The sequence below is a fragment of the Elephantulus edwardii genome, unplaced genomic scaffold (genome assembly GCF_000299155.1).
Source record: "Elephantulus edwardii isolate Elephantulus edwardi_28Jun2011 unplaced genomic scaffold, EleEdw1.0 scaffold00066, whole genome shotgun sequence".
NCBI lineage: Eukaryota > Metazoa > Chordata > Mammalia > Macroscelidea > Macroscelididae > Elephantulus > Elephantulus edwardii.
Window position 1 is genome coordinate 10,300,831 of NW_006399816.1, and position 22,560 is coordinate 10,323,390.

Here is a 22,560-nt window from a genome sequence, read left to right on the forward strand (position 1 = left end):
GCAACTTTTTGAGAAAGCGCCATACTGCTTTCCACAGGGGTTGCACCATTTTACACTCCCACCAACAGTGAATCAGGGTTCCAGTTTCTCCACAACCGATTATAATTTTAAACTTTTTTTACAAGTGTTTGATTTATTGACAGCAATTACAATAATTGGCCGTGCAGTTCCACCCTAGATTAATCTGGTATTTGTCACCTTTTAACACCTTCTTTCTCCCTCCCTCCTGCTCCTTCTAGACTTTATTCTCTATATTTTTCTTGTCTCTTTTATATAAGTAAGGCTATACGATATTAATAATTTTTTACTGACTTAACCACTTAGCATAGTGTCTAGCTCCATCTGTATTTCACACTTCTGCTTGTGACAGTGTCTGTAATGGTGTGCTCAAGTATATCAGAGATGCTGACAATGGCACAGGATAGGGCAGAGTTCAGATCACTTGTTTTATAGGGTTACTGTGAGTTTTTGTCAACTCAGTGGCACTTAGCCATAGCAACAACAACTCGAAAACGTATTTTGTTCACTGTAAATCATAAATAAGAAATGTAAAAAGCCTTAGATGGTAGATGTAACAGAAAAGAAACTGGTGAGAATCAAGAAGCCCTCTGGTGGCTTATTGGCAAGGAATTGTGCTGCCAACCCAGTTTCCTTCAAATCCTTTCCTTCAAGTCCCCTAGTTGTTCTGCAGGAGAAAAATGGGCGATCTCCTCCTATGGGATTCCTACATCTGAAAATCCTCTGTAGAGTCAATTATAAGTTGTTTCTGACTTGGTGGTACGTTGTACCTCCAATAATGATAATCAAAGACACCATAGCCATGCCAGAAAAATTATCTTTTTGTATGTGATTGTGAAGTAGTGCTGATGAATATGTCTGATCTGATTTGTATTATTTTTATGTCATGATTGATAAGCTCATACTAGATATCAAGGAACATCAGTTTTACCATTTTCTTGTTTGTTGTGCTGACATCCTTGCTATGAATTGTCAATCAGCAGATTCTTTACTCTTTTTAGGAAAGTTGAGTTTTTTCTACTGACCTCAGGTTTACTTTTGCAAACTCTCTAAACATAGCTTTGCAGACAGCTGTAAATTTGACATTTGAATTAATACTTCATTGTTTTAGAGCAATATTCATGTCCTGGTTACCTTTCTGTAACCTGTGTTTTTTTTCTGCTTTGTGTAATTGAAGATATTTTGACATTTAGTATAATTACTTAAGGGAGCTCTGGTGGCCTAGTGGCAAGAAGCTGCCGTGCAATCTTAAAGGCACGTGGTTTGAGACCTTCTGTGCAGTTAACTGCCTCTGAAAACCCATCGGAAGGTCAGCTATGGGTTGGTTTTAACTCTGTAGTACACACAGTGATAACAACAAGTATAATATTTATTGTTATCTCTGGTGGCCTAGTCAGTAGGAGATTGCACTGCCTGAATCTACCAACTACTCTGCCTGAGAAATATGGGTAATACCTCTGTGTAATTTATAGCCTCTTAAAACCTGAATGAGGGCCAGCTTTGGGTCAGTTCTGATTCCTCAGCAATAACTTTGTCTTTGAACTGAATGCAGAAGGAAAAACTTTTTGAGAACATACATCCTTTTTCATATTTATCAACCTTTTTTATATGACTATATTACAGTAGATTGTTTATATTGCACTGTATTTTCTGGAGACTTTATCACATTATTTTGTGTTTGATAAAACACTTAGGTCTTCATTATTGAAACTTAAATACTGAAACTATTGCTAGCAGCTATAAGAACTGCTAAGAATAGTTTTTAAATGTGGCTTCTGAATTTGTGTTTGTTTTTTACTTCCATTATTTTTGAAAATGTTTCAGTTATTTTATGATTTTTTCCTTTATAATTGACTTATATTTTGTTTCTCATATAAATGATTCTGATATTAAAGTTTTAAATGAGAAAGGAGATACTGATTCAAGCAAGATTACTGAAAATATATTTGGTAGGTACTTAAAGCTATATCTTTTTAAAATTTTTTTTTAATATAATTTGTGTGTGTGTACTGTCAAATCGGATCTGACCATTACAGGAGGAGATTGTTCCTCCTTCTCCAGCAGAGAAGGTGGTGGATATAAACAACGTACCTCTGGGATTGCAGTGCTGCTTCTTGCCGCTAGGCCACCAGAGCTTGGCAAAGCTATATCTTTGTTTTAATAAAAATACTGTTACTTTTAGGAAAATACATAGTTAAAGTCTCATAAATAAACCATATTTATCCTTTGACATTAACTGGACAAGAAAACAAAGGCCTGTATATATAAGGATTTTTAAGAAGGACTTTTAGGAGGATTGCTTATTATTTTTAGATGTAGGCAAGTTTGAATAACCTTCGTGAGACATTTCATTGCAATGTAGATACCAGAATATGATGCATAGAGAATGAGAAAGTGAAGGCAAGGATGATTAATAAATGTCTTTGAAGTTTGTTTGCAAAGGTAAAGAGAAGATGTGGGATCTAAGGTGAATTTTATTAAAATAAAGGGAAATAAAAACGAGACTAGTTTGATGGCAAGCTCTTGTAGCTATAGCTCAGAGATAGGAAAATGGGTGTAGTGAGATTTTTTAATTGACTGGACTGGGTTAGATGGGAGAATTAGTTCTGGACTAAAGGGAGGTCATGTGTTCCTTTGAGACAGGAAGGAAGACCAGAAGGGTGAGTCTAGTTGTAGATGTTTTACAATGGCAACTTTGTAACAGTACAGACAGTTCTTGGATTCCTAACTGGCTTTTAAAAAATTTGTAGATCAGTCAGAACAGGTGCACACAGTTCTTACTTAGCTTTACTTTTGTGCAAATAAAAGACTTGAAGTCTTTTCAGTGATATAATAGCTACATAGATAGTAAGTGAAAGTCAATATGATGAATTTTTTATGAATAGACCTTAATTAACCTCTTCGAAAGTGAGTGAAAATTTAGATAAAATTATGTTTCAAAAGTTTACAGTGTTGTGCTCAAAGATGTTGGCACACAGCTCAAAGGTGTTAACTGACTCCATGACATTGAATATATGTAGGTGACTCTCCACAGTCCTGACAATAATCTGATCTTATGTATTAGGTTCCTGAAAGGGACCTATGCCTCTTTTGATTCTCCCATTCCAGAACTTTGAGCTATGATTTTTCCTGTTCTAGTTATCATGAAGAATAATCCAAAATATAAAAATCTCAGCCTGTTCCTGGTTTTCTTTTTTGTCTATGACAGATAATTTTAAGCCCTGCATTAAAGGACATCATTACATCAGATATTTGTAACCTAGAGACTGAAGTAGCTTAAGTTTTAAACTTTTTCTTCAAAAAAAACCAACCTAAGGACTTAAAAAAATGATGTAGGAAATGTATTTTTATTTATTGTGATTTTTAATGAAATTTTGCAAAATGTTGGGTTTCCATTCATTCATTGTTGTACATTTTCCTCCCTACCTCCCAGTATAATTTTTAAAAAGAAAATATTCATTCATTGTTGAAGTAAACATCTCTTAAAACGACCTAATTCTTTAAAAAAAAAAAAACACTTAGATATTCGGTAAAAAATTAACAATTCCAAGACCTTTCCTTTGAAGATCCTAATTTATAATAGATTGAAGTAAATGGTAGATCATTAAGTAAATTAGGCAGTGGTAAGAAGCCCCTCTAACACAATCATGATAAATATGATATAATAAGGGACATGTAGTAATGAATAGCTTTTTGTATAGTTCCTTAAATGTATCTTAATAAAAAATTATTTAATATATTTTTAATAATATAGTAATATGTCAGAGAAGGATGGACAAGCTCTTCCCATGCAATTTACTGTCTCTGAAAACCTGCTAGAGGGTCAGCTATCGGTCAGTTCTATCTTGACAGTGAACAACAACAACATACAATGTATATTTTAGAAAATAATATATAATAAAATATATTTAAATAATAAAATTTTTTAAAATGTTATTTTATTATTTTTGTGTGTACCATCAAATAGAATCTGACTGGTACAGGAGGAGATTGTCACTCCTTCTCCAGCAGAGCATCTGGTGGATTCGAACCACGCATTTCTGGGATTGCAGTGCAGCTTCCTGCCACTAGGCCACCAGAACTCCTAAATAAAAAATTTTAATGATACTTACTCTCTTATTTATTTCTTTGAAAATGAAATAATTTTTTTAAATTAATTTGATTAAATTAACTGATTAATTTTCTTGACTAGAGTTTTGCAGTGAGAACACATGCAAACTGTAATTCATAATGTATTTCTTTTTACAGGATTTTCTCCCTTCTCTCAGCAATACTGCATTTGGGCAATATCTGTTATAAAAAGAAGACATACCGGGATGACTCCATAGATATCTGTAATCCTGAAATACTGCCTATTGTCTCAGAATTATTAGAAGTGAGTCATAACATTCTCAGTTGTCTTTTCTTTTCTTTTTTTTTAAATTTTATTATTTGAGTGTACTGTCAAATCAGATCTGACTGGTACAGGAGGGGATTGTCCCTCCTTCCTCGGCAGAGCATCTGGTGGACTTGAACCGTGCGCTCCTGGGATTGCAGTGCAGCTTCTTGCCACTAGGCCACCAGAGTTCCCCTCCTAGTTGTCTTTTCAAGTTCAGAGTTAATGTCTCATTTTTTTTATTTTGTGTAGCTATTTTATAGGTATAAATGGATTAATGTTTGTCATTAATAACATTTCTCCAGAAGGTGTGATTTCTCTTTATTAACTGCTTTGTTTTACTGAATATTTAGAATATTTAGCCTTCTGTCATGGATTGAATTATTTTCCCTGAAAATATTTTATCACCTTGACTAAGTGACTGACCACACCGTGATTTCTCAATACAATGTAATTATCCTATGTGTTTTTATTTGTTTTTGTTCTTTTGCGAATAAAATTGTAAAGATAGATTTATTAGAAATTTCCGTTCCCAAAGGGATAGACGAAGGGAGATACGGAGGGGAGACTTACCCTGTGTGTTAAAAGCAAATTCTAAAAGCTTTATGTTTATGAGGCAGGATTAGAGGTCATCATTCCCCACAATGTGATCAACCAGTCAGTTGTGAGGGAATCAGATTGTAGGATGCAGTACCTTTTCATGGCCCTGATCTTATGAAAGTGAAGTTTCCCTGGAGTGGAGCCTGCCTCACCTTTGTTTAACACAAGAGATAAAAGTAAAAAAGAAGCAAGCAGAGAGTACACACCTCATTAATACTAAGAAAGAGGATCAGAAGTAAAAGATTTTTTTTTATCAAAATACTTGTGCTGAGAAGTTCCATAACAAGTGGAAGGCCAAGACAGATGGAAATTTCCGGGGACTACTGGGCTTAGATGCTGAAGGATACAAAGACCTTCCTCTAGAACTGACTGAAAGAGAAGACCTTCCTCTGCAGCCAATACCCTTAGTTTTTACTTCTGTTCTAATTTATAAGAGAATTAATTTCTGTTTCTTAAAGCCTTTTGTAATATCTTTTGTTATGATAGCACAGTAGATAATTAAAACATCTTTCCTTGCTCAGGAATTTATAATAATTTTCTTTTAAAATAAATGCTTTTACTCTAGACTTTAAAGTTCTGGACCTATGCTAATTTTTCTCCTTTGAGATTTTTTTTTATCATAGAAAGATAGTAGTTAGATTATTACATATATGGTTTGATGGAGAGAAGAAAAAGTATTACTTTTCTTTCTTTCATGAGCTGAACAAGTTTTAAAAGTTCAGTGCTTGGAAAAATACATCATACTGGGAAAAGTGAAGGATCAGAGAAAGAGAGGAAGCCCCTTTTCCACAGTGACTGTAACAGTGGGCTGGAACAAGTAAGAAATCGTGAGGCTTGCTACAGGATAGAGTAAAATTTTGATCTGTGATTCATAGGGTCACTCTGAGTCATAGTTGATGGCACAGAAAAACCAAAATAAAATCAACATCTCCTACGATACTTCTTCCTGTATCATGTTATTTATTGCTATATTCTTTTGTTTTGGAGTGATGCTTTTCCATGTTGTTCCAAATAGCATTGTTTCTTTTAGGATTTTTCAGCTGACAGGAAAGCATTTTGTGTATGGAGTATATAATATATACCTATACTTCTGAATGTAACTGTATAAAGTGTATCTGTATAAAGGTAAAATATGAGTTAATCGTGATGCCTGAAGTACATTGCCGTATGAATCATTCTAATTTGTCCTCTTTGCACATCTGTAAATTTCCCTTTCAGCTGTGAGAAACCAGACTCTTAACCATCTACCATCCATGTCCTTAATTGTTAAATTCCAGTAACGTCTGTTAGAAATTTTATCTACACCTCTGTGGAAAGCCCTTTATGAACTAGAATAGTTTTGGTTTTGTATCATGAAGTTAATTGTTTACTAATTTATGTCCATTTTAGGTCAGCAGTTCTCTTTGGGAGCAAATAACTACTGCTTACTCTAACTTCACAGAGTTAATTTTTCCCCCCTGTACCTGACTAAACATTCCTTATTAACTTTAATGGAATAAGTTATCCTGATGAAAGGTTTAGGAGAAGGGGGCATATTAGAGTGAATTAGAGCTAGAGTCACTCATTGGAAAGAAGTTCTACCAGCAGGTAGAGTGTGGGTCTTGACGTCCACAAAGATTAGAGAACAAGTCATATTTCAGCCAGACATTCCAGGTGATACTTTAGTCAAGCATTTAGTATTGTGGCAACACAGGGAGTTGTGTATAGTGGTATTACTGCTAAGGGTAGATATTCAGCAAGTTCCAAGTATTTAGGTCCTTGTGTAATATTCCTTCTGGTGGAACGCGGTGAAGCAACATAACTAAAAGAGGAGCTCAAGTATTGATTACAAAAAGAGGAAACTTAGTTCTGAGAATTAGTGCTATATTGTTAGAGTATGATTAACAGCAAATATGATTTGATAGTAGATTTTCTTTTTTAACTCAAGCCTCTTAAGTTCCTTCTTGTTTCTTATGATTTCAATTTGCTCTGGAAACTGAGATTTGGTACTATGCAGAAAGAAGACAGCTTGGTGATAAAACATAGATTTTAGAACTAATGTTTTAAAAATAATAGTTTCATTTTTATATAACTATTCCAATTATTTTCTCATGGTACCCTCAGGCAAAAGTGAAGTCTTTTGTTTACTAAGGCCTGTGGTGGCCTACTTTATTGGCTGAAAATGACGATGATATGAAACACTTGCTGCAGAAGATCAAGGACTACAGCCTTCAGTGAGGATTATATTGCAGTATCAAGAAGACAGAGATTTTCACCACAGGCCTAATAGTCAGTATTATGGTTGTTGTTATGTTATGGTAGACGGACAAAAGATTGAAGCTGTCAGTGATTTAATTTTGCTTGGATCAGCAATCAACAATCAATACCTTAAGTACAAGTAGTCAGGAGATCAGAGACATATGTATCAGGGAAGTTTGCAGTCAAGGACCTCTCCAGAATACTGAAGAGGAATGATAACAGTTTGAAGACTAAGTTGTACCTGATTCAGGCCATGGTCTTCTCAGTTGCCATCAGAGAGATAGACATTGAAAAAGGATGACAGAAGAATTGATGCCTTTAAAATATGCTGGTATGTCAAAACATCAAACAAGTGCAGCGTGGAAAGCATACGGAGTGCTCCTTGGAGGCAAGGATGACGAAGCTTTGTCTTTCATACTTTGGAGATGTAGCAAGGTGAGGCTATTTCTTGGAAAGGGATATCATACTTGGAAAGATGGCGGGTCAGTGAAGGAGAGGAGGACCTCCAACGAGATGGATTGACTCTGTATCTTTACCCAGTGGGCTCTAGTGTATGAGAGATCATGAAGATGGCATAAAGCAGGGTTCAAGATGGCTATTCATAGGGTTGCTATGAGTAGTACTTAACGCTATGGCACCTAACAGCAACAATAACAGTGGTGGCCTAGTGGTAAGAAGCGGCATAGCAGTTCCAAAAGCATGCAGTTTAAATCCGTTAACTGCGCCATGGGAGAAGGATGGGCAGTTTCTTCCTGTATGATTAACTACCTCTGAAAACCCACTGGAGGGTCAGCTTTGGGTCGGTTTTGACTCAAAAGCACAAAGCAGCAACAATGAAAGCAGATAGCAACATTGTGATAGAGAAACTATCAAAGCTGTCAGTAGTAAAATCTTGCTTGGGTCCGCAGTCAACACCCTGGGTACCAGCAGTCAGGAGATGAGGAGACATATGTGTTGTGCAAGTCTTTTGTCACGGACCACTGCAAAATACTGAAGGACAATGTTGTTACTTTAAAGACTAAGGTCATGATCTTTTTAATCACTTGCTATACCGATGAGAGCTGGACAGTAAATAAAGATAGAAGAAAATTTGATGCCTTTGAGTTGTGATATTGGAGAAGAGTACTGAATATCCCTTGGGATATCAGAAGAACAAACAGATATGTCTCGGAAAAAGTGAAACAAGAGTGCTCCTTGGTAGCAGAGATGGCAATGCAAGCTTCATCTTTCATATTTTGAACATATTGCTAGGTAAGGCTATCTAGGAAAGGGACATCATGCCAAAGAGAAGAAGATCCCCAAAGAGATGAATTGACACAGTGACTGTAGCAATGGGCTTACGTGTGTCAGAGATGATGAGGATGGAACAGGATAGGACAGAGTTTAGATCTGTTGTTCATAGAATCTCTGTTAGTCATATTCAACTTAGTGGCACCTAACAACAACATAGGGGCAAATACCTAAAAGTGGTTGAAAGATGAATAAATTCCAGTAGTAGATTGAATATGAAGAGTAGGGTCACTGTGAGTTAAAGTACACTCAGTGTCAACAATAATAACTAATATTTACCCTAACCCTAACCTATAGTCAACACTCTAGCAACAGGAAATCAAAAGACAATTGCAATGGGAAAATCTGTCAGAGACCTCTCCAGAGTGCTGAAAAGCAATGATGTCAGTTTACAGACTAAGGTGTGTCTAATCTAGGCCATGATCTTTGCAATTACTTGTTATGCTTCAGAGAATTGGACAGTGACTAAGGATGACAGAAGAAGGATCAATCTCTTTGAGTTCTGGTGCTGGAGAAGAGTCTTGAACATATCATAGGCTGCCAAGATCTGTCTTGGAGAGGGTGAAACTAAGTTTTTCCTTGGAGGTTAGGATTTTGAAGCTCCATCTCATATTTTGAGCATGTGGCCAGGACAGACATGTCCTTGGAGAAACACCTCATGCTTGGATGAGTGGAGGGACAGTGTAGGAGAGGAAGACCTCAGATGGTATGGTTTGATACAGTAACTGAGCAATGGGGATTGGTGTGTCGGAATTAGTGAGACTAGTTCAGAACAGGGAAGGGTTCAGAGCTTCTGAATATAGGACCACTGTGGATTAACAACAGCATCCCTAACCCTAACCATAGTAGTTTCACTTTCTTCATATACATATGGAAGTTAGACAGTGGATAAGGAAGATGAAAGAATTGATGTCTTTGGATTGTGTTGTGGATAGACAATATTGAAATAACAAGGACTGCCAAAAGGACAGATCTGTCTTAGAATAAGTACAACTTGACTCCTTCATCGAAGCAAGGATGAGTAACGCTTCCTCCCACATATTTTGGATATGGGCAAGAGATTGTGAAGAAGCAGTCCCCAGAACAGGATATCACGTTTGAATCAGAGAGAGAGGAAGACCTTCTGTGAGTTCAGTTGACAAAGTGACTGCAATCATGGAGTTGAGACACGACAGAGATTGTGAGGATGACACAATATCTGGTAAAGTTTCATTCCGTTTTATACTGGATTGCTGTAAGTCATTCAGTTTGAAGGCACCTAACAAAAACTGCAACAAATGTATCCCAAAAGGGCCTTAGTGGCATAGTACCTAATATATATGACTGCTAACTAAAAAATTTGGCACTTCAAATAGATCAGTAATTTGTTGCAATAAATTGAGTGATGGAAGGTTGCTATCAATTTTATTTGTACGCTTATCATTGATAACTACTTCAATGAATTTGATGTTTGTGGTTTGCATTTCATTTTTATAACTTTAGTACAAACAAATTCCCATAATAACATCTTTTAGTTTGTATTTTTTCCAAGCCTTTCTGTAATGTTTATATTATAACCTTGTGCAACTTGACTTTTTAATTAATTTTGTTTTTGAGAGTACTTTGTGTTGATTTATATATTCTGGATTCTTTTCTAAACTGCTTTATAAACATATACATAAAACTGTGAAAATGTAAACTGAAATTATACATGTAAGGAAGCATCATCTTTATATTAAGTTTTTAGGAATTTTCACCTGAAGTACATAAAGCAATAATCGCTTGGAATATCCCTGACATTCATGAAAAGTATTCAGTTTCTTATCTTTTCTCTAGTTTATGGGGTTATCTTTTTTCTTTAGAAAGTTTTAAAAACTATTCTCTGTTTTTCATACTTTATACAGTTCAGCATGTTTCTCCATTATGGTCAGAATAAAAATTTTAATTTGAAAAGAGCTACTACTTTTTCCTCTTTACCTTTATTTTTTGGGAAGTGGGACAAATGGGAAGTTTACATTTCACTGTGGCCAGTATTAAAATCATCAGTATATATTCTTTTTTTCTCTACTGTATATTTCCTAATCTCATTACAATTTTCTTATTTGGCATTTCAGGGAAAGATTTCAACCTATTGTTGTAAATTTTATGTACTGAATTTGTTTTTCTGATCCATAGGTTAAAGAAGAAATGCTGTTTGAAGCATTAGTTACCAGGAAGACCGTGACAGTAGGAGAAAAGCTTATTTTACCATATAAACTGGCAGAGGTATGAATAAATTTTGTTGCCATCAAAGGACTCTGAATATTTTTAAAGTTTGGGTTTGTGTTCCTCAACAAAATCATAATAACAGAATATTGATTAAAATATAGGTCCTTTGATGTTTTGATAATGAATTTTTTTATTGACTTGGAAATGTAAAATTTTATGTGCTCTGATTTTAAGCAGTAGACTTAAAAGTTAGAACGTTTTTCTCAAAAGCTCTTTTAATTCTTTTTCATTTTCATTCTAATAATATGCAGTGGATAGCTAATAGGTAGAAGTGTAAATCAACATAATTTGACCCATTTGATTATCCCATTTTGAGATAGTTATATTCCAGGGCATCATATGTTTCTGGTTTACTCCTTTATTGGTCAGTGTTCTTTGCTTGCTTTTTCTTTTCTTCCTAAGTAAACAGTCTTTTTATATTTTTTTATTTAGATTTTCCCATCCAGTTCCATTGCATTAAATATTTTCTGTATACTGAGGCTTCCAGGTGTGATTTTTCTGATAAAGAGCTGCTACTTAAGATTTACTGTTATTTTCACCTAGTGGGTAAAGAATTGTGCTAACAGCCCAAAACCAGGTTCAAATCTATCAGCTGCTATAAAGGAGAAAGATAATTTCCTCCCATGTGATCTACAGTCTCTGAAAGTGCATACGGTTATCAGTTGTGAGTCATTTCCAACACTATGCAATGAAAGAGAAAGGGATTATTATACTAATAAGATCTGGTATCATAATTTGTAGTCTATAGCACTGCTTTGGAAGGAGGAGTGTCATCCACTTCCATAGTAGCTTGCCTCTGGAAACCCTATGAACCTGGAGAGAAGATGAATAGCACCCAAGTGTCGAGGACTCTCCTTCATAGGGTCGCTATGGGTCACTTGCGACTCAATGGCACTTAACAACAACAACATTGCACTGCTAATTGAAAATTGACATTCAAATCCTTGGGGAAAAGATAGACAGTTTCCTCCTGTAAAGATTTACAACCTTGGAAACTTGATAGAGGCTTCCTATAGGACAGTATCAGCTACTCAGCAGTGAATTTGATTTTGTGATGATTATGCTATTCAGGTGTATGTGGATGTTGTTGTGTACCTTTGAGTCAGAATTGACCCAGAGCTGACCACAGCTCTGTTTTCAGAGGCAGTTAAGTCACACAGAATGAGATAGCCTATCTTTCTTCCATGGAACAGCTAGTGGATTCAAACCATATTCCTTTAGATTGGCAGCACAATTCCTTACTGCTTCATTTACTTGATACACTGTTGAGAGCTTGATAGTGAATAAAGTTGACAAGAGAAGAATTGATGCTTTTGAACTGTGATGTTAGAGGAGAATGCTGAAAATCTCATGACTGCCAAAAGAACAAACTGATATGTCTTGGAGAAAGTGCAACCAGAGTGCTCCTTGGGGACAAAGATGACAAAGGTTCATCTCACATATTTTGGGCATATTGCTAGGAGAGGCTCTTCCTCGGAGAAGAGTTTCAGGCTTGGGAAGGTGGAGGGGCGGTGAAACAGAGGAAGGCCTTCAGCCAGGGGGGCTGACATACTGACTGCTACAGTGGGCTCGAAGATAACAGAAATTGTGAGGATGGCACAGGATAGGATTGTATTCTGTTGTTCATAGGGTTATTCTGGGTTGTATTGGACTTGATGGCACTTAACACAAGTACAACAAGCACCAGAGCTCAGGCGTAGGAAAATGATGAAAGAACAACTAGTTTGTAGAGCAATTTTATGCAAGTTATAAGAAAGAAAACTATGCCAGTTACTATAAAATTAGGATGGTAATATGGAACTTATTCAGAGTTGGAGGTATGGGGAAATTTTGATTGCAGTCTAGAGAATATTCTGTAGGTTGACATTGATATATTCATCCAACTTCTTGAATATTTGGTAAATATATTTCCAAGTTCTTACTTTTTCATTATGTTAGAGTGCTCTTAGGTTTGTTTGCTTTTTAAAATTATTTATATAATTAGTTTCATTTACACTATATTTTGTTCATGTATATTGTGGTTCCCCTCCCCCCTCTCCATCATCTTACTAATAACTTTTTTCATGAAAGCATGTGAGCCAGCTATTACATGCCTCTTGGCTTAATATCTGCCTTTAAGACAACTAATTTCTGATTTGCCCATTCCTATCAAACTATCCCACCACTGGGCCAGTTGCAGCACCATGATGAATGGAGAAGAGATTGAGGTTGTTAACAATTTCAGTTTGCTTGGCTCTACAATTAACACTCTTGGCACCAATAGTCAGGAAATCAAAAGATGAATTGCATTGAGGAGGTATGCTGTCAGGGACCTCTCCTAAGTGCTAAAGAGCAGTGACATCAGTCTAGAGACTAAGGTGTGCCTGATCCAGGTTATGGTCTTCGCAGTTATTTACTATGCATCAGAGAGCTGGATAGTGACTAAGGATAACAGAAGAAGAATTGATGCCTTTCAGTTGTGGGCTGGAGAAGAATATTGAGTATACCATGGCCCAACAGGAGAACAAATAGATCTGTCTTGGAGAGGATGAAACCAAGTTCTACTTGGAGGCAAGGATTTTGAAACTGTCTCACATACTTTGGGCACATGGGCAGGAGGAATCAGTCCTTGTAGAAAGATATCATGCTTGGAAGGATGAAGGAACAGAGTAGGAGAGGAAGATCCAAGACGATATGGATTGGCATGGTAACTGGGGCAATGGGGGTAGGTGTGTCAGAGTCAGTGAGACTGGCTCAGGACAGCACAGGCTTCAGAGCTATTATACATAGCATCACTATGAGTCTCAGGCACCTTGATGGCACATAACAGCAACAACATCTAGTACAACAACAAAACTAGTACTTTGAGGGAACAAGCTTGACCTTTTTGCTAAAAAAATCTTCTGTTCAACCTGCCAAAATTGAGCATCTGCATTCACAATAAAGTCTGGTCCAGAAAGGGCCATCACCTTGCAGCAATAGACCCTAGCTCACAGCATAGATCATCTTTGCTTCATCTAGTTGGTCAGCTCATCACAAACCTTCTGTGTCCAGGCTGAAAGGGGCATGAACTGGAAGCTCAGGAGTCTACACTTCTGTGATCCAAATCTGCCAGTCTCCTCGCTCTGCCCTAGCTTTGATGAGGGGAAAAGTAAATCAGGGGTCATTTCAACACCCTGATCCTCAAGCCACTAAGCCTTCCCTGCTCATCCACACATCTGAGCATGTTAGGTGGGCAGTGCTGGAGGAACCTGTCCAATTTCAGTCTGTTTCTCCATTGTTGAATTCCTTCAGTATTATTTAATTAGCCTTATACTGTGAGTGCTCTTTTCTTAAGAAGGAAAAAGTCCAGACTTTAAAAAAAAAGTTGTTCTTTTATTAAATATTTAGAACATTTGAATTTCATTTTAGTACTTTTTTTCCTTAGTACTTTTCAAAATATTTTAATTGTAATTTTAATGAAAATTTACAGAAAATTTAGATTTTCATTCATTCATTGTTACACATATTACCCCCTCTCCCTCTCTTCCCCCAGTCCACTTTTCTTTGTATTTCTTATTCTAGGCTGTTGTATTCATAATGTCCAATCATACATTCCTTTTAAACAGTTTCCCTCCTTCATCTGTTCCAATGCAATAGTTATCATTTATCCACTCTTACCCTATTCTCCCAACCCCCCATGTCAGACCTGCTTTATAACAGTGGCACTGTGCAGTATTTGTCCTTTTGTGACTGAGATATTTCACTCAGCATAATGTCCTCCAGGATCACCCATATTGTGTAATATTTTATGAGTTCATTGTTTTTTAGTGCTACATAGTATTCCATTGTATGAATTTACCATAGTTTTTCTATCACTTCAGTTGTTGATGGGCATTTGGGTTGCTTCATCTCTTTGCTATTGTAAATAATGCAGCAATAAATACGGGTGTGCATATGTTTCGATGGCAGTTCTGGTTTCTTTAGGGTATATTCCCAGTGGTGGAATTGCTAGTTCAAATGGTATTTCTGTTTCCAGCTTTTTGAGAAAATTCCAAACTTTACCTTCCATAGTGGTTTCACCATTTTACATACCTGCCAGCAGTGAATAAGCATTCCAATTCTCCAGTTTCTGAGCAGCATTTGTTGTTTCTGCTCTGTTGAACTTTGTTATTGTTATTGGGGTGATATGGTATCTCATAGTTGTTTTGATTTGCATGTCTCTGATAGCTAGGGATTTTGAACATTTCTTTGTGTGTGTTTGCCATCTGAGTGCTTCTTTGGTGAAGTATCTATTCATGTGTCCATTTTGCAATTGGGTTGTTTACATTTTTCTTGTTGAGGTATTGGAGTACTATATAAATTTTAAATATGAGTCCCTTATCAGATATATCATTACAAAATACTTTTTCCCAGTCTCTGATTTTCCTTTTTACCCTGTTGGAGAAGTTTTTTTGATGTGCATCGGGATTTGATTCTTAGAAGGTCCCATTCATCTATTTTATCTTTCCCTGGTTGTACATTTTTCAGAGTGCTTGGAAGACTGTTTATGATGTGGATTAGGACTTGTAGAGTTCTTCCAAGCTTTTCTTGAATGAAGTTTATAGTCCTTGGTTTTAGTCCTAGGTCCATGATCTACTTTGAGTTGGTTTTTGTGTAGGGAATGAGATACGAATCTTGGTGGTTGATTTTTCTGCAGATAGTTTTCAAATTCTCCAAAAATATTTGTTAAAAGACTATCGATTCCCCACTCAACTGATTTCATGTCCTTGTCAAAAATCAGTTACCCATAGGTAGATGGGCTGATTTCTGGGTTTTTCAATTCTATTCCATTGATCTGTGTGTTTGTCATTGTACCTGTGCCATCCTGTCTTGACCACCGCGGCAGTTTAGTAGGATTTGAAATCAGGGGTGAGATGCCTCCTACCTTTTTTCTATTTTTAAAGAGTGCTTTGGTTATTCAGGCTTCTTTCCATTCCAAATGAAACTGGAGATTACCTTTTCCATCTCATTGAAGAATGGGATTGGTATTTGTATTGGGATTATATTGAACGTGTAAATTGCCTTTTGTAGTATTGTTATTTTCAAAGTATTGAGTCTTCCTATCTAAGAGCAAGGAATATTCTTCCATATCTCCATGTCTCTTTTTGTTTCTTGTAGTAAATGTCTTATAATTTTCTTTGAATAGATTCTTTGTGCTTCTGGTTAGATTTACTCCCAAGTATTTAAACTTGAGATTAGCTCTAGTGAAGAGTATTGTTTTCTTAACTCCAGCTCTGCATTTTCTTTGTCACTGTAGAGAAATCCATTTGCTTTTTGTATGTTGATCTTGTATCCTGGCACTTTGCTGAATTGGTCAACTATGTCCACTAGTTTTCTTGCTGAGTCTTTAGGGTTTTCTAAGTATACTATCATATCATCTGCATAGAGAGACAATTTTACCTCCTCTTTGCCAGTTTGGATACCTCTTATTTCCTTTTCTTGTCTTATTGCTATTGCTAAGACTTCCAATACAATATTGAATAAAAGAGGTGATAGTAGGCATCCTTGCCTAGTTCCTCTTCTTTAAGGGAATGCCTTTAACCTCTCTCCATTGGGAACAATGTTGGCCCTTGGGTTTGCATATATACTTTTTACTATGTTGAAGAAATTCCCTTCTAATCCTGTTTTGTTGAGCATTTTAATCAGGAAAGAGCGTTGGATTTTGTCAAAGGCCTTTTCTGCATCAATTGATATTGCTTTGTTTATATGATGAATTACAATAATTGTTTTTCTTATATTGAACCATCCTTGCATACCTGTTATGAATCCCACTTGGTCATGGTAAATTATTTTTTTGCTGAATTGTTGGATTCTGTTACATTAAAAAAAAAAATAATTTTAATGAACATTTACAGAGATTTTGCACTTCTCTCCCCGTGCAGCCCTCCCCCATCCCCCCCCCCGTTTGCTCCTCTCTTTCAAAAGTAAAAGAAACACTCGCTCCCTGGTATACAATCCCCCCTGCACTCCTCCCACTGCCCCAAGTACATTCCACTGTGCAACCTTAATTGTGGACTCTTGTGGATTCTATTACATTTTTAACTGTAAATTCAACTTTCTGACATTATTTTATCATCCTTGTTTTATTTTTATTTATTGATGTATGGTTTACTTATTAGTCTAGTAAATATTTGAAGACCTTTTTTATGTTCAGCACTCTATTAGCCATTAGGAGCAAAAAACCAGTGTTCTGTTTAGGGTTATATGATTTTCTGTAGTTAGTAAAGCACAAATAGACATTCTTCTGGTATTTCTTGCTTTTCAGCCAGAAGCCAACTGAGATAAGCAATGATATCTGTGGTGCCATGGCCTCTTCAAATCCTTCTTGAACTTCTCGGCAGATCCCCATCTATCTACCGTTCTAGCCATTTTTGAATTATTTCAGTAGTATTTTGTTTGCATGTCCTATTAATGATATTGTTCAATAGTTTCCACATTCAGTTGGTTTACCTTTCTTGGAATGGAAACACAAATGAACTTCTTCCAGTCTGTTGACCGGACAGCTTTCTTTCATATTTCCTGGCATAGACTGGTGAGCATATCCAGGGCTCTATCTGTTAATTGAAATAAATCAGTTGGTATCCCATTGATTCCTGTGGCCTCATTTTTGCCAGTGCCTTCAATGCAGCTTTTACTTCCTCCTTCATTACCATTGGCTCCTATTCATATGGTACTTCGTGAAATTTTTCAGTGTCAATCAGTTATTTCTTGTACAGTGATTCCATGTATTCCCTCCATCTTCTTTTGATGTTTTCTGAGTCATTCTATATATTATACATAGCATCTCTCAGTATTGTGACACGAGGCTTAAATTTGTTTTTCAATTCTCTCAGTTTGAGAAATGCAGAACAAGTTATTCCCTTTTTATTCTCCAAATCTAGCTCTTTGCATATTCCATTATAATACTTTTTTTGTCCTCCCAAGCTGCCCTTTGAAGTTTTCTGTTCAGCTTTTACTTCAGCATGTTTTCCTTTTGTTTTGGTTTCTTGATGCTCCAGTTGTGTCTTTAGTGTCTCTTGACATCCATTTTGATTTTTTTCTTTCTCCTCTGTTTTTGTAATGACCTTTGGGTTTCTTCATGTATATCCTTGATATCATCTCAAAACTCGCCTTTGTCTTCAATCATTGGTATTCAGTGCCTCAAACCTATTCTCAAGATGATCTTGAAATTCAGATTTAATTGATTCAAGATCATATCTTGGTTCCTATAGATTTATTTTCATCCTCTTGCCTTAGTTTGAACTTGCATATGAACAATTGATAATCTGACTCACAGTCTGCCCCTGTTTAGTTTTCACTCATGATATTTGAGCTTTCCCAACAATTTCTTCCACAAATGTAGTCAGTCTGATTTCTTTGCATCCCATTAGGTGAGATCCATGTGTAAAGTTGTTGTTTGTGTTTTTTTTAAAAAAAGGTATTTGCCCTAAATAAATCATTCTAAGTACAAAATTCAGTTATTCTATATCCAGCCTTATTTCTATCAAGTTAGCTACTACTCAATGACAATGAGTTGTTTGTTTTGTTAAGTTAGTACTTAATGACACATAACAACAGCAACAAGTTAGGGGACAAAAATTATTTTGCCTGGGCTGGTGCCATAGAAGGAGCTGTAAATTTCCAAAGAAAACAAGAGTTAAGTGGTAAAATAAACACAAACTTGTAAACAATTAAGAGATGGCTCAGAATGAGTCTTAGGTTTTTGGTTTGCACTGTCATCAACTACTCATATTCAAGTTCCAAGTGAAGGTAAATAATATTAAAACAAATCCACAAGAACCAAAATTTGACATTAACTTTATCCCACTAGAATTTAAAATCCTTCTCAGGAACAGGTTTCAGATCTTGAATACTAAAGAGCAAAGGCCAGATGAGCTGTGGAAGGATATCAAGAATATTATCCATGAAGAATGCAGAATTTCATTACCGACACTTAGGAGAAAGAAAAAGACTGTGATGGATGTCAGAAGAGACTTCTGAATACTGCAGTAGAGCACCAGGAAGCCAAAACAGAGAGAAGAAATCAGGAAGTTAAGGAAATGAACAGAAGATTTTAAAACCCAACTTGGGAAGACAAAGCAAAGTACTGTAATGAAATGTGCAAAGACCTGGAGTTAGAAAAGAAAAAGGGATGAGCTCCTTTGTCATTTCTCGAGCTGAAGGATTTGAAGAAAAAAATTCAAGCCTCAAGTTGCAGTACTTAGGGATGCTATGGCCAGAATATTGAATGATCCAGGAAACATCAAAAGTAGATGAAGGGAGTGCACGGAGTCATTGTACCAAAATGAAGTAGCTGATATTGAAGAATTTTATGAAACAGCATATGATCAAGAGGTAATCATGTCTGCGAAGCCTGTGAAAGTTTCTGCTCCCCGAGTTGGTGGAAAACGCTAAGGAGGCTCATAAGGCTTAAATAAAGATGGAGTTGTAACTCTAAAAAAAAAAAGAGGTAATCATGTTAACAAGAAAAAAGTTAAACAACCAGTCATAAATGGGCATAGGATATGAATAGACACCTCACCAAAGAAGACATTCAGGTAGCAAGCAAACACATGAGGAAATGTTCAAAATCCCTACCTATAGGGTACAAGTCATATATTAGCTCACGCCAGCAACAATAACAAAGTTTAACAGGGCAGTAAACAGCAGATGTGGGTGAAATTATGGAGAGATTAGAACTCTGATTTACTGCTGATGGGAATGTAAAATGGTATAGCTATTATAAAAGGCAGTCTGCTGCTTTCTTTAAAAATTGGAAACTGAAATACCATCTGACCCAGCAATTTCACTGCTGGGAATATATCCTAAAGAAATAAGAGTCACAACTCAAAACAGATGTATGTATTCATTGTTGTGTTAAATCACATAGTTAAGAGATGGAAGCAACCCAAGTGCTCAGCAACAAACAAATGAATGGAAAAAAACTATGGTACATTCACACTATAGAATATTATGCAGCACTGAAAAACAAGGAACTTGTAAAACATTACACAACATGTGTCATCCTGGAAGACAGTATGCTGAGTGAAGTATCTCAATCACAAAAGGGCAAATATTGCATAACACTCGTGTTTTAAGGTTGTAGGTTATCCAGACCAGTGTGGAAATTATTAAAAAATATCACTAATATCACACACAAGCAAAATCTTACTGAAGGTTATTAAAAAATGATTAGAACAGCACGTCGACCGAGAACTGCCAAATATGCAAGCTTGGTTCAGAAGTGGCTGTGGCACTAGGGATGTCAATGTCAGATGGATCATGGCAGAAAGTAGAAAGGATCAGAGGAATATCATCTGCATAATATAGGTTGTGGATGAATAAATCTTCCTCCAATCTGGAGGCCAGATTCATGCTCATAAAGTCCAGCTTCTTGAATGATCGGTTTCACTTGTAGTTTGAAAAGGTATGGAGAAAGGATGCATCTCTGATGCACTTCTTTCCTGATTTTGAACCATTTAGTGTTTCTTTGGTTTATTCTGACATCTGCTTCCTGGTTCATGTGTGTTTTCTATGAGCACCATCAAGTAAGTGTTCTGGGATTCCCATTCTTTTCAAGATTAGCCACAATTTGATCCACAGAATCAAATACCTGTGCATAGTCAATGAAACATAGTAGACATTATTCTGGCACTTTCTACTTTTAAACAGTATTCTGGTACTTTCTTGATAATTGAGATTTCCTTATTTTTTCATTTTGTCTTTTTGTTGTTGATGGGAGCCTTCAAGTCAGAACTGAATCATAGCTGACCCTCCAGTAAGTGACTCATAGTGACCCTATGTAGCCCTGAATCCTGTTCTATCTTGAGCCAACCTCATTGTTTCCGACACACCTACTCCTATTACCCCAGTAACTGAGTCAGTCCATTTCATCTGGGATCTTCCTCTCCTGTGCTGTCCGTCCACCTTCCCAGGCATGATGTTCCTCTTAAAGGACTAGTTCCCTCTTGAAACATGCCCAGAGTATGTCAGATGGAGTTTCAGAATCCTTGCCTCCCAAGGAGCAGCTTGCTTTCACCCTCTTCAGGATGAACCTGTTTGTTCTCCTAGCTTCTCATTTGTATTAGATGCTTTGATTTCTTCACACCCACAGCCACATCCACACCCACAAATTAGATTAAATTAATAATTTGCTCAACTTCTGTATTGAGTGTAACTTGAATATCTAAACGGATCGATTTTGTTATATTAGAGAAGAAAAAGAGATATAACTAATTTTTCTGCCTGGATCAGAGTCTTAGAGATATCCATTATCTTTATTGATTCTTTTCCCACATTGTATGTATTTTCAAGTAGGACATTACACTCTTTCTTGGCTTTGTGTGTTCTTTTAATTCTTTCTCCTCTTTACTGCCTAACCTAGACTTTCCTATCTTTTCTATACACCTTCTCTTTTTTGTGCTGCTCCCCCTTCCTTCTTTCACCTTTCTTTCATTTGAGTTTGTGCCTTAACATCATGTTGTTGTTACATATTTTTTAGTCAATACTGACTTATAGCTGACCCTCTAGCATGTTTTCAGAGGTGTAAATTCCTCGGGATGATATTGCTGATCTTTGTCCCTTGGAGCAGCTATTGAGTTGAAAGCACCTGCCTTTGGGTTGGCAGTGCAACTCCCTACTCGTTGGACCACCAGAGCCACTGGAGATTTTACTCCTAGTTGTGTTCTTACAGGGTAACATGCTACAGTTTTACAGAATATGGCAGAAAAATATGACATTCTTATAATCCACAGATGGGACTTACTCATAGCACAGCAGACAGCATTAGCTTTATGTTTATCACCATCCCCTATGCCCCCTAAGTTCCATAAATATGATGGGGAATAGTCTAGGTGAATTTTTATCACTTTTTTTTTTTTTAAATTTAATTCCAGTTGAGGAACTCTTGAGTTCTGGAACCTCTGTTTTTGTAAGGATCTTGAAGCCAAATCTGCTCAACCTTTCCTCAGAAGACGACATTGCTTTTGTTAATCTTGACAGAAAACAAATCTGCCCTTTGAAGTAGAGAATGACAGTATGCTTTTCTTTCAGTGCTCTTCACTATTTAAAATATTTTGAAAAGATAAAATGGAAAAAACCCCTAGCATTACCTCTCTTTCCAAAGCATACTGAAATATGACAGCCCTATGGAAAATTGTCTCCCAGTTTTTTTGCCTTTTATTATTATTGTTGTTATGTGCCATTGAGTCTCTTGTGTCTTATAGTGACCCTGTGTGCAACAGTTTTGAACCTGCCCTATCCTGAGCCCGTTTCACTGACTCTGACACAGCAATCCCCAGTTGTCCCACTTACTGTATCAATCCATCTTATCTGGGGTCTTCCTCTCCTGTGCTGCCCCTGCACCCTTTCAGGCATGATATCCTTCTCTAAGGACATGCCCGAAGTATCTTAGCTTCCAAGGAGAAACTTGGTATCATTCTCTCCAAGACAGACTTGTTTTCTTGGTGGTCCCTGGTGTGTTCAAGAGTCTTCTCCCACACCACAACTCAAAGACATCAATTCTTCTTCTGTCATCCTTAGTCATTGTCCGGCTTTCTGAGGCTTAGCAAGTATTGCAAAGTGTATTCCTTATAAGGGTGTTCTTAATGTCCTAATGGCAAGGAGCTGTGCTGCAGTCCTGAAGGCATGCAGTTTGAGGCCACCAGATGCTCTATGGGATAAAGATGGGAAATCTGCATGACTAACTGCCTCTGAAAACCTGCTGGAGGGTCTGCTATTACTTGGTTCCAACTGTATAGTACATGACAACAACAACAACAACAACATATTCCTCCCAAGCATCCACTGTGATG

General features: G+C 36.6%; 1 protein-coding gene across 1 annotated transcript in view; it reads left to right on the forward strand.

Annotated features, from left to right (window-relative positions):
* LOC102870680 (unconventional myosin-IXa-like) overlaps positions 1 to 22,560 on the forward strand; it is a 266,823-nt gene that overhangs the window by 43,313 nt on the left and 200,950 nt on the right. Inside the window, 2 exon segments of the mRNA XM_006888336.1 lie at positions 4,267 to 4,393; positions 10,676 to 10,765. Of these exon segments, the coding sequence (XP_006888398.1) occupies positions 4,267 to 4,393; positions 10,676 to 10,765 (217 nt within the window).